We start from the raw sequence: 12,171 nt of genomic DNA on the forward strand, positions 1-12,171 counted from the left end.
TTTGTACATGTAGTAGGGGTGAAGTGACTATGCATAGATATAAACAGCAAGTAGCAGCAGTGTAAAAAACAAATGAGGTGTAAACGGCTGTCATATTCGTTCTCCTCCTCAGACGAGGAGGAGCATGGATCGGACAATACGCAGCGAGGTATGAAGACATAATGATTTATTAAATGAAGACGAAACACGATGAACACTTGGATAACTACAAATAACAAACGACGTAGACGACCTGAACATATGAACTTACATCAACACGAAGAACGCACAAACAGGTACAGACTAGCACAAACGATACAGTCCGTGTGGTAACAAAACAAACACGGAAGACAATCACCCACAAACAAACAGTGAGAACAGCCTACCTTAATATGGTTCTCAATCAGAGGAAACGTCAAACACCTGCCCTAATTGAGAACCATATCAGGCAACACATTTAACCCAACATAGAAACACATAACATAGACTACCCACCCAGCCACGTCTGACCAACTAAACAAAGTTAAACAAAGGAAAATAAGGTCAGGAACGTGACAGTACCCCCCCCCCCAAGATGCGGACTCCGGCCGCAAACTGAACTCTAAGGGGAGGGTCTGGGTGGGCATCTGTCCACGGTGGCGGCTCCGGCTCCGGACGTGGTCCCCACCCACCATAGTCAATCCCCGTTCCGTAGCCTCCTCCAAATGGCCACCCTCCAAATTAACCCACTAGATTAAGGGGCAGCACCGGACTAAGGGCAGCACCGGACTAAGGGGCAGCACCGACTGAGGGCAGCACGGACTGAGGGCAACACCGGAATGAGGGGCAACACCGATGAGGGAAACACCGAATGAGGGGCACACCGGACTGAGAGGCAGCACCGAGAGCGGACTGAGGCGGATCTGGCTGGCTGGCCATGGCGGATCCTGGCTGGCTGGCTCTGGCGGATCCTGGCTGGCTGGCTCTGGCGGATCCTGGCTGGCTGGCTCTGGCGGATCCTGGCTGGACGGCTCTGGCGGATCCTGGCTGGACGGCCTCTGGCTGGACGGCTCTGGCTGGTCCTGGTTGGACGCTGCTGGCTGGTCCTGGCTGACGGCTCTGGCTGGTCTGGCGGACGGCTCTGGCTGCTCATGCTGGCTGGCGCTCTGGCTGCTCATGGGTGGTTGGCGGCTCTGGCTGCTCATGGCTGGCTGGCGGCTCTGGCTGCTCATGGCTGGCTGCGGCTCTGGCTGCTCATGGCTGGCTGGCGGCTCTGGCTGCTCATGCTGGCTGCGGCTCTGGCTGCTCCTGGCTGGCTGGGCTTCGGCTGCTCCTGTCTGGCGGAAGGCCTGGCTGCTCATGCTGGCTGGCGCTCTGGCTGCTCATGGCTGGCTGGCGGCTCTGGCTGCTCCTGTCTGGCGGAAGGCTCTAGCGGCTCCGTCTGGAGGAAGGCTAGCGGCTCCTGTCTGGCGGAAGGCTCTAGCGGCTCCTGTCTGGCGGAAGGCTCTAGCGCTCCTGTCTGGCGGACGGCTCTAGCGGCTCCTGTCTGGCGGACGGCTCTGAAGGCTCAGGACAGACGGGCGGCTTTGAAGGCTCAGTACAGACAGGCGGCTCTGCAGGCTCAGTACAGACGGGCGGCTTTGAAGGCTCAGTACAGACGGGCGGCTTTGAAGGCTCAGGACAGACGGGCAGTTCAGCGGCGGCGCTTGGCAGACGGACAGCTCAGAGGCGTTGGGCAGACGGGCAGTTTTGGCGCCGCTGGGCAGACGCAGACTCTGGCCGGCTGAGGCGCACTGTAGGCCTGGTGCGTGTGCCGGAACTGGAGGTACCGGGCTAAGGACACGCACCTTCAGGCTAGTGCGGGGAGCAGCAACAGGACGCACAGGACTCTGGAGGCGCACAGGAGGCTTGGTGCGTGGTACCGGAACTGGAGGTACTGGGCTGGAGACATGCACCACAGGGCTAGTGCGTGGAGGAGGACAGGGCTCTGGAGACGCACAGGAGGCTTGGTGCGTGGTGCGGAACTGGTGGTACCGGGCTGAAGACACGCACCATAGGGCTAGCGCGTGGAGGAGGAACAGGGTTGGAGACGCACAGGAAGCCTGGTGCGTGTGTATAGCACTGGTGGTACTGGGCTGGGGCGGGGAGGTGGCGCCGGATATACCGGACCATGCAGGCGTACTGGCTCCCTTGAGCACTGAGCCTGCCCAACCTTACCTGGTTTTATGCTCCCCGTAGCCCGACCAGTGCGGGGAGGTGGAATAACTCGCACTGGGCTGTGTAGGCGAACCGGGGACACCATGCGTAAAGCTGGTGCCATGTATGCCGGCCCGAGGAGACGCACTGGAGACCAGACGCGTTGAGCCGGCTTCATGGCACCTGGCTCAATACTCAATCTAGCCCTGCCAGTGCGGGGAGGTGGAATAACCCGCACCGGGCTATGCACACGTACAGGAGACACCGTGCGCTTTACCGCATAACACGGCGTCTGCCCGTACTCTCGCTCTCCACGGTAAGATCGGGAAGTGGGCACAGGTCTCCTACCTGCCTTCACCACATTACCCTTTAGCCTCCCCCCAATACATTTTTGGGCTTGACTAACAGGCTTCCTCACGCGTCGTCGTGCTGCCTCCATTCGCCGGTATCCCTCCTCACACTGCGCCAGAGAATCCCAGGCGGGCTCCGGCACTCTCCTTGGGTCGATCGCCCACCTGTCGATCTCCTCCCACGTAATGTAGTCCAGATCCTTCACCTGCTTCCGTGCTGCCTCCTCATACCGCCGCCTCTCGGCTTTAGCTGCCTCCAGCTCTTCACGAGGGCGGCGATATTCTCCAGGTTGTGCCCATGGACCTTTACCGTCCAATATTTCCTCCCATGTCCAGGAATCCTGCGATCGCTGCTGCTGCTTTCTCCCACGCCGCTTGGTCCTTGGTTGGTGGGTGATTCTGTAACGGCTGTCATATTCGTTCTCCTCCTCAGACGAGGAGGATCATGGATCGGACCAATACGCAGCGAGGTATGAAGACATTAATGATTTATTAAATGAAGACGAAACACGATGAACACTTGGATAACTACAAAATAACAAACGACGTAGACCGACCTGAACATATGAACTTACATCAACACGAAGAACGCACGAAACAGGTACAGACTAGCACAAACGATACAGTCCCGTGTGGTAACAAACACAAACACGGAAGACAATCACCCACAAACAAACAGTGAGAACAGCCTACCTTAATATGGTTCTCAATCAGAGGAAACGTCAAACACCTGCCCCTAATTGAGAACCATATCAGGCAACACATTTAACCCAACATAGAAACACATAACATAGACTACCCACCCAGCTCACGTCCTAACCAACTAAACAAAGTTAAACAAAGGAAAATAAGGTCAGGAACGTGACAGGAGGGGGAAGGGTCAATGTAATTAGTCCGGTGGCCATTTGATTATTTGTTCATCAGTTTTATGGCTTGGGGGGGTAGAAACTGTTAAGGAGTGTCGGGGTAGGTTCCTTGTTCCTTGTGAATCATTGACTTATTGGTGAAATCAACAATCAGACAATATCTTCTGTAAGTAAATCAATCAAACCTTTATTAATGCTATTGCAGACAGAAGTTGGCAACGGAAACACAGCACGCATGTTTCAGAGTCAGTTCTGCAAAATAAAAAAGATCAAAGTTGCTTTAATATGCTTGCAGTCAACCCCTAGTGATGTAACTGCCTACGTCAACACCTTCTACTCATGAGACCAAGCCCATGCATATACAGTTATACAAACTTGCAGGAGAGAACAATAGTTCCAGTATTTTCTAAGGGCTCCGCAGTAATTATCCATTCACGAGTGGCTTAAAGTGGTGTGTCTGACTTGTCTCTTATCTATTTACTCCCCTGCGGGGGTCTGTGTCTATGTATCTCTTTTAGCTTTGAGGCGCTTTCTCACAGACACCCAGTTTTGACTGCAATGTCTCACACATCTGCTCAGACCATTTCTTATAAGAGGCAGAGACTAGAAAAGAACTGTGGAACAATATTAAACCTTATAATGCATATAATGCTAATATGTGGTCCAGGACCCTATAAATGTAGTGGGGGAGGGTCTTATAGCCCTTCCCCTTCTATTAATACAACATAAGCATAATCAATTATTATAATACATCACTTATTTGGTGCAGCTCCTATCATGACTCCAAGGTGACACCCATCAGGCGCCTTTTGGTTCTAGACTTGGCGCTCCGGGACCGCTTGCCGTGCGGTAGCAGAGAGAACAGTCTATGAATTGGGTGACTGGAGTCTCTGACAATTTTATGGGCTTTCCTCTGACACCGCCTATTTTATAGGTCCTGGATGGCAGGAAGCTTGGCCCCAGTGATGTACTGGGCCATTCGCACTACCCTCTGTAGAGCCTTATGGTCAGATGCCGAGCAGGCGGTGATGCAACCGGTCAGGATGCTCTCGATGGCGCAGCTGTTGAACTTTTTGAGGATCAGGAGACCCATGCCAAATCTTTTCAGTCTCCTGAGGGGGGAAAGGTTTTGTCGTAACCCTTTCACAGCTGACTTGGTGTGTTTGGACCATGATAGTTCGTTGGTGATGTAGACACCAAGGAACTTGAAACTCTCGACCCGCTCAACTACAGCCCCGTCAATGTTAATGGGGGCCTGTTCGGCCCACCTTTTCCTGTAGTCTACGATCAGCTCCTTTGTCTAGCTCACGTTGAGGGAGAAGTTGTTGTCCTGGCACCACACTGACAGTTCTCTGACCTCCTCCCTATAGGCTGTCTCATCGTTGTCGGAAGACCATGAAACCAGCAGGGCATAGCTGGACCTTTTGTCCCATTTGGGCTTTGGGCATTTGGGCATTTGGGCCACATTAATAACTCTATCTACATGTACATATTACCTCAGCTAACCGGCTGTACCGGTACCCCCCTGTATATAGTCTCCCTATTGTTATTTTACTGCTGCTCTTTAATAACTTGTTACTTTTATTTCTGATTCTTCTCCGTATTTAAAAAAAAAACTGCATTGTTGGTTAGGGGCTCGTAAGTAAGCATTTCACTAAGTCTGATTTGATTTGATTTTGTTCATGTAAGCCATGACCAGCCTTTCAAAGCACTTCATGGCTACCGACGTGAGTGCTACGCGCAGTAATTATTTAGGCAGGTTACCTTCGCTTCCTTGGGCACAGGGACGATGGTGGTCTACTTGAAACCATTAGGTATTACAGACATGGTCAGGGAGAGTCAGGGAGAGTTTTAAAATGTCAGTGAAGACACTTGCCAGTTGGTCCACGCATGCTTGAGTACACGTCCTGGTAATCTGTTTGGCCCCGCGGCTTTGTGATTGTTGACCTGCTTAAAGGTCTTGCTCACAACGGCTACCGAGAGCGTTATCACACAGTCATCCAGAACAGCTGGTGCTCTCGTGCATGCTTCAGTGTTGCTTGCATCAAAGTGAGCATAAAAGGCATTTAGCTTGTATGGCAGGCTCACGTCACTGGGCAGCTCGCGTCTGGGTTTCCCTTTGTAGTCCGTAATAGTTTTCAAGCCCTGCCACATCCGACTAGCGTCAGAGCAGTAAGGATTCAATCTTAATCCAGTATTGACACTTTGCTTGTTTGCTGGTTCATCTAAGGGCATAGAGGGATTTCTTATAAGCATCCGAATTAGTGTCCCGCTCCTTGAAAGTGGCAGCTCTAGCTTTTAGCTCAATGCGGATGTTGCCTGTAATCCATGGATTCTGGTTGGGATATTACGTACGGTCACTGTGGGGACGACGTCATCGATGCACTTATTGATGAAGCCAATGACTGAGGTGGTATACTCCTCAATGCCATTGGCTGAATCCCAGAACATTTTCCAATCTGTACTAGCAAAACAGTCCTGTAGCATCTGCTTCATCTGACCACTTCCGTATTGAGCGAGTCACTGGTGCTTCCTACATTAGTTTTTGATTGTAAGCAGGAATCAGGAGGATAGAATTGTGGTCAGATTTGCCAAATGAAGGGTGTTTTTTTCCTTTGGTTGCACATGTGACATGCTGGTAAATTTTTTGTAAAATTGATTTAAGTTTGCCTGCATTTAAGTCCCCGGCCACTAGGAGCGCCACTGCTGGATGAGCATTTTCTTGTTTTCTAATGGCCTTATAGAGTTGGCTGAGTGCGGTCTTATTGCCAACATCGGTCTGTGGTGGTAAATAGACGGCTACGAAGAATATAGATGAGAACTCTCTTGGTAGATAGTGTGGTCTACAGCTTATCATAAGGTACTCTCAGGCGGGCAATACCTAAAGACTTCTTTAATATTAGACATTGCGCACCAGCTGTTATTGGCAAATAGACACACACCCCCACCCCTCGTCTTACCAGACGTAGCTATCCCTAGCAGCAACATTATGTACAAAATAAGTTTAAAAAAAAGTTACAAGCAACGCAAAAAAACGAACAAAATAGCAGAGTTGGTTAGGAGCACGTAAAACATCTGCCATCCTCTTCGGCGCCATCTCAGCTACTCCTGTTCATTTCAGGGCATGTAACCTAGGCTATGTCTGGAAAACTCGAGGAATGAGGCAACTTCGATTTAAAAAGAGAATACAACTTTTTATAATGACTTTTCCTGACAATTACGCTGGCATACACTACGCTGTCTATGTGAATTAATGCTTACTGCTGTCGCACGTGGTCGACGGAGTCCCAAGTGTTATTTCTGTTTAAGATTCAGCTTTCTCGCTTACCTGCCCTAATTGGGATCAGTTCCCTCTATGGTGACCACGGTCACCTGCTCTGCATCCATCACCACGAGCCCCTCCTCAACTGCTTCCTTAGGTGACCACGGTCACCTTCTCTGCCTCCTCCATCACCACGGGGCCCTAGTCAGCTGACTCCTCTATGTTGACCACGGTCACCTTCTCTGCCTCCTCCATCACCACGGGGCCCTAGTCAGCTGACTCCTCCATGGTGACCACGGTCACCTTCTCTGCCTCCTCCATCACCACAGGCCCCTAGTCAGCTGACTCCTCTATGGTGACCACGTCACCTTCTCTGCCTCCTCCATCACCACCGGCTCCTATAGCTGACTCCTCCATTGTGACCACCGTCACCTTCTCTGCCTCCTCCATCACCACAGCCCCTAGTCAGCTGACTCCTCTATGGTGACCACGGTCACCTTCTCTGCCTCCTCTCATCACCACAGGCCCCTAGTCAGCTGACTCCTCTATGGTGACCACGGTCACCTTCCTGCCTCCTCCATCACCACAGGGCCCCTAGTCAGCTGACCTCCTCTATGTACCACGGTCACCTTCTCTGCCTCCTCCATCACCACGGGGCCCTAGTCAGCTGACTCCTCTATGGTGACCACGGTCACCTTCTCTGCCTCCTCCATCACCAAGGTGTTTTATCTGATCTTAAATGGTTAGATCTGGAACCTTCTTTTTTTTACAGGGTTCCCCTACAGGCACAAATGGTGCCCCAATACTGTCAACAATGTTTCACTGAGCAACTACTAAGGCCCAAATTATTTTCTCTCTCTGATAATTGTAATGGTAGTGCAGACAGGACATACCAGTCAATAAATAAACTAGCTGATCACAGATCTAATTAAAATGTTAAATACAATTGTGTATTCTATTATTATATGTTATATGCGAGAGTCAATTATGCAGAGTAATTGTTTTATCTCTTAAGTTTGGTGAGGAATACAACATAATGAAGTTGATTAATTATATGGTCAATTCCGTGTGAGTGTAAAACGGCAAGCGGATGCATTACTTTTATACATCCAGTGAAATATCTGTCTCATTGTTCTATCTGTGGTTAAATGGTCGGCGATAGTAGCTCATTCCGCTCATTAATGGCTCTTTTCACCGGCGAAACCACTCTCCGATTTCATCGTGAGGGACAATAACCAAAACCTGAGTAATGATTATATTATGCCCTGCGATGCACACTCCCGCACACAGGTGGCGTACCTCTACGTTTGTGTAGTTTGACAAGCCCAGTCTGTCGAAAAAGAAGATGTGAAAATTGCCATCGCGTTTGTTTTTATCTTTTTTGTAGGAGATATTAAGCCATAAGTAATACTGTATTCGATAAACAATGGACACATAACTTAATCCAGTACACAAAAAACATTTATGATTCCGTTTTAGCGAAGCAAGGCCTCAGGTAAGAACGCCCGTTCGAGGAGTCTTGCAGGGCAAATGGCCAGGCAAGGCCTGGTCAAGTAACGTGACATTTGAATAAAAGTGAATTTTAATAAAAGCGGTGTCCCTTCTAGACTAAACCGCAAGGACTGGGTAATGTTGCACAACAATTTGCTAAAGTTTATCAATTGAAAAACAAATGCCATCACATACTTTATCAAAAAAGGTAAATATGTAGCTAACTGACGTTAGCTAACTAGCAATAAATTGTGGCGAAAACCCAAACCCCAAATATCATATTGCTAGCTAACAATAGCTAGCTAGCATTAACTTGAAGCGAAAACCCTAACCCCAAATAACGTTAGCTAACTACGGTCATCTTGCAATTTGAGACTTTATTTCGTAGCTTATCCAGCCGAGACCCGGTACAGGTAACTAAATTAGCGTAGCAACACTGATTAAATCACTGTCTACATCAGAAAACAATGGCTATGTGTGCTAACTAGATAGCAAGTCACCAAATTACATAACAGCCCTGCATTTTATACAGGTTTTTTCTTTTACAGGTTGTTTATCTATCTGGTCTTTACTTAAGGAGAGTGAAGATAACTAGCCTGCCGTTCTCCACCCAAACTGAGCCCAAGCCTATATTGACTGGGGTCCTGATTGTGACAAAGGACTTCCCTGTGCACCGCAGGAGAAATGGCATCAGTGAAAGACAGTAGTCAAACACTCCGGCTGAATATCATCACGAAAGATAAAGAAGAGGAAGTGAAGATTTGGGAATGTGATGATTACCCAGGTAAGAGAGCAGGTTTTATCAACAGCGTTTACAACCCAGGTAAGAGAGCAGGTTTTATCAACAGCGTTTACAACCAAGGTAAGAGCAGGGATGTATTCATTAGTTGCAGAATGTAGCAAAACCTTGGGTCTATTGCAAAACGTTTACAACAGAAACCGTTTACAATGTAAATAAGAGTTTTTATTGGATAAATTCAGGTATTTCGTTCCTTTTGCTTCTGTTTGGTTCCTTGTATATGTCCATAAGGTATTGTAATGTATATAGAATACTCTATTCTCAACATGACTCATTCAAATTTTTCTACCACTGTACATTGCATTGTGATACTGTTATACACACCGCCAATTCATTTTTACCTTTACATTTGAGTATATTTAACAGATGCTCTTATCTGCCTTGCTCAAGGGCACATCGACAGATCCACCCCCTCCATCTAGTTGGCTCGGGGATCCGACTCTACGACCTTTCGGTTACTGGCCAAACAGTTTGCTACCGTGTGCACTTAAGATTACATCCCAGGTTTTATCAACAGCGGTTACACTGGTCCTCGAGGGCCACAGTGCCAGCTGGTTTATATACTTGCCTTTTTAGTGAGACTGATTTATTAGAATATTATTTTTAAGATGCCAATTGTATTTTTTACTTAAGATACCTGGGGCTGTTGTTGATGGAGCCAGGCAGATATCAAGTACACAGTTTGGTTATTTAGTTGCACGCCAACCACTTTGTTACATGGTTTTGGTATTTATTTTATTTCCTCAAGTGAATGCAACATGTTAGTTTTAGACGCAATGCACTTGTCACATTTTGACACGTTTTTCTATTCTCATTTACACAGGAGAGAGTCCAGACATGGCATCAGTAGAGCTGGCAGGCAGCAGTCAAACACTGGGGCTGAATGTCACCATTAATGATGAACAGAAGGAAGACATTGGGGAATCTGCTGATCATGGTAAGAGCAGATTTGATGTACTATTTTTAGGCACGCCAGATGATCCAGGAACACATTAGTTGATTTAACGGTTCTAAGTCCCACTCCAGCTATCTTTGAACTTTTCCAGTTAAAAAAGTAAAGCACAAGCATTTCGCTACACCCGCAATAACATCTGCTGAACATGTGTATGTGAACACTAACATTTGATTTGAAGTATATTCCAAGTATAAATTCAGTAAAGTACACACGCACATAAGGGTGAAATAATATGTTTAGACACAATTATGAAATTAAGGTTTTGAAGGAGATGCATGTGGAAACAATGGAGGAGCAATTGAGGACAAAAGAGCACCCCACCACAACCACACGTTTACCATGTCAGAGGACACCTAGAGGTTGACACGGGAGTGAAAATTCTTTCCTGTCCTCCCTTGTCCGGGCAAATGTTTTTCTTCCTGTACTGTCCTGAACCTGCAACAGTTCTGTAACACCGGAACATTCCTGTCCCTTCCTGATAAAAATCACTCCCATCTCGTGCTCTTTTTTTCGCCCGCAGAAATATGTAGGCCTTAAGCGTTGGTTTACCAAGTATTATTTAAAACATGAGCTGGCGCACACCCAGAATAATTATTTTGTGTGGAGTTCCTGACTAATGGCGAGTAAAACTATACAAGTAGTTTATTAAATTACCTAAATGTTTTTATAGTTTATGGTTTACCAAGTATTGAACATTTCATTAATGCAATATGCGACAGTTATGTGGTTGTTTTACCTAAGTCTCTCTGGATAAGAGCGTATTCTAAATGACCTAAATGTAGATGTATTAAGGCTGGAGGTGAGGACAGAGACCCTAGCAGGATGGTCTGCTCATCACTGAGCACATTAAACTGTAGCCTACAGCTGAGCACAGCATCGGCATAAAACTGCGGCCTACGGCTCAGCACAGCACCGGCCTACATTTGAGCACATATGAACATTTACAACACATTAACATGTACAACATTTAAAAACCTGAGGGCCAGTACTGCATAAGGCAATCTATTTTTATCTCACTCTTCACCTCTGATGGCATTGGTTTAGTTAAATGTGCAAACAATTTGGTTTGAAGGTAAAGTTGTTAGAAGTATGAGCAGCTATGTGTCGCTGCCTCAGGCCGTGTGTCGCTGCCTCAGGCCGCGTGTCGCTCTCTCCGGTTGTTAGCCTATTTGATTAAACCGCAGCATTTTTTACAAGCCGTTTACTTGGTTCCTTCATTGTCAAAGCAACTCCAGCAAATTTAGGTAAAACATTTTTTTTCTTTCTTGGCTCTAATGTTAATGTTAGTGATGGGTCCTAGATGAGCAACAGTGAGCTGACGGAAGGGGAAGTGTGGAAATGATTTACATTTTTATGTACGTTTTTATTAAGTAAACTATGTTAGGCCTACCCTACACATTTGTTGTTTATATGAAATGCTCCTCACATGCCATATTTCCACCTAAAAAGCAAACGCAACTTTACACTATTCCTGTACTGCCCGTTCCTGTGGACTGTTGATCCTGTCCCGTCCTGTCCCGAACTAGACTCTAGAATTTCACTCCCATACCTGCCAGAATCTCACAAATCCCGCTGAATTCCTGTTCCTGTGTTAAGCTCTATACCCTTGACCAACCATTGAGATGTGCCTTTTGTTAAGTACATCAGGTGATACAGACACACCTACAGTATGTAACTCCTTTTCAGTAATGCTTTTTCAGGCACATTTCTTTCTTTTTAATTTGATCCAATGATTATGAATGTGTGCTGCACCTGCTCACCTGTTTTTATGTTGTCATTCACCCAGGAGAGACCTCTAACTCCTCTGACCAAGTCGAGACATTTCCTGCATCAGGGAAGAAACATCAGGAAGGGAGCAAAGCTAAGGGGTCTCGCCACTGCCCACACTGTGAGGAGAGCTTCCCATTCCCATCATATCTTGAAAGACACCTTCGAAAACATTCTGGAGAGAAGCCTTATGCCTGCTCTGTCTGTGGGAGGAGTTTCTCTCAACTGAGTGGTTTGAACGTGCACCAGCGAACACACACTGGAGAGAAGCCTCACCGCTGTCCTCACTGTGAGGAGAGTTTCCCATTCCCATCATATCTTGAAAGACACCTACGAAAACATTCTGGGGAGAAGCCTTATTCCTGCTCTGTCTGTGGGATGAGTTTCTCTCAACTGAGTGGTTTGAACGTGCACCAGCGAACACACACTGGAGAGAAGCCTCACCACTGTCCTCACTGTGAGAAGAGTTTCCCATTCCCATCATATCTTGAAAGACACCTGCGAAAACATTCTGGAGAGAAGCCTTA

The 12,171-nt window shown here is 47.4% G+C and overlaps 1 protein-coding gene across 1 annotated transcript in view; it reads left to right on the plus strand.

The window, feature by feature from the left end:
• Positions 1-7,932: 7,932 nt before the first annotated feature.
• Positions 7,933-12,171, plus strand: part of LOC112069493 (zinc finger protein 177-like) — a 4,559-nt gene continuing 320 nt past the window's right edge. Inside the window, exons 1-4 of the mRNA XM_024136838.1 lie at positions 7,933-8,127; positions 8,672-8,907; positions 9,746-9,859; positions 11,664-12,165. Coding sequence (XP_023992606.1) covers positions 8,808-8,907; positions 9,746-9,859; positions 11,664-12,165 — 716 coding nt within the window. The 5' untranslated portion in view covers positions 7,933-8,127; positions 8,672-8,807. The remainder of the gene's footprint in view (positions 8,128-8,671; positions 8,908-9,745; positions 9,860-11,663; positions 12,166-12,171) is intronic.

The sequence above is a fragment of the Salvelinus sp. IW2-2015 genome, unplaced genomic scaffold (genome assembly GCF_002910315.2).
Source record: "Salvelinus sp. IW2-2015 unplaced genomic scaffold, ASM291031v2 Un_scaffold1028, whole genome shotgun sequence".
NCBI lineage: Eukaryota > Metazoa > Chordata > Actinopteri > Salmoniformes > Salmonidae > Salvelinus > Salvelinus sp. IW2-2015.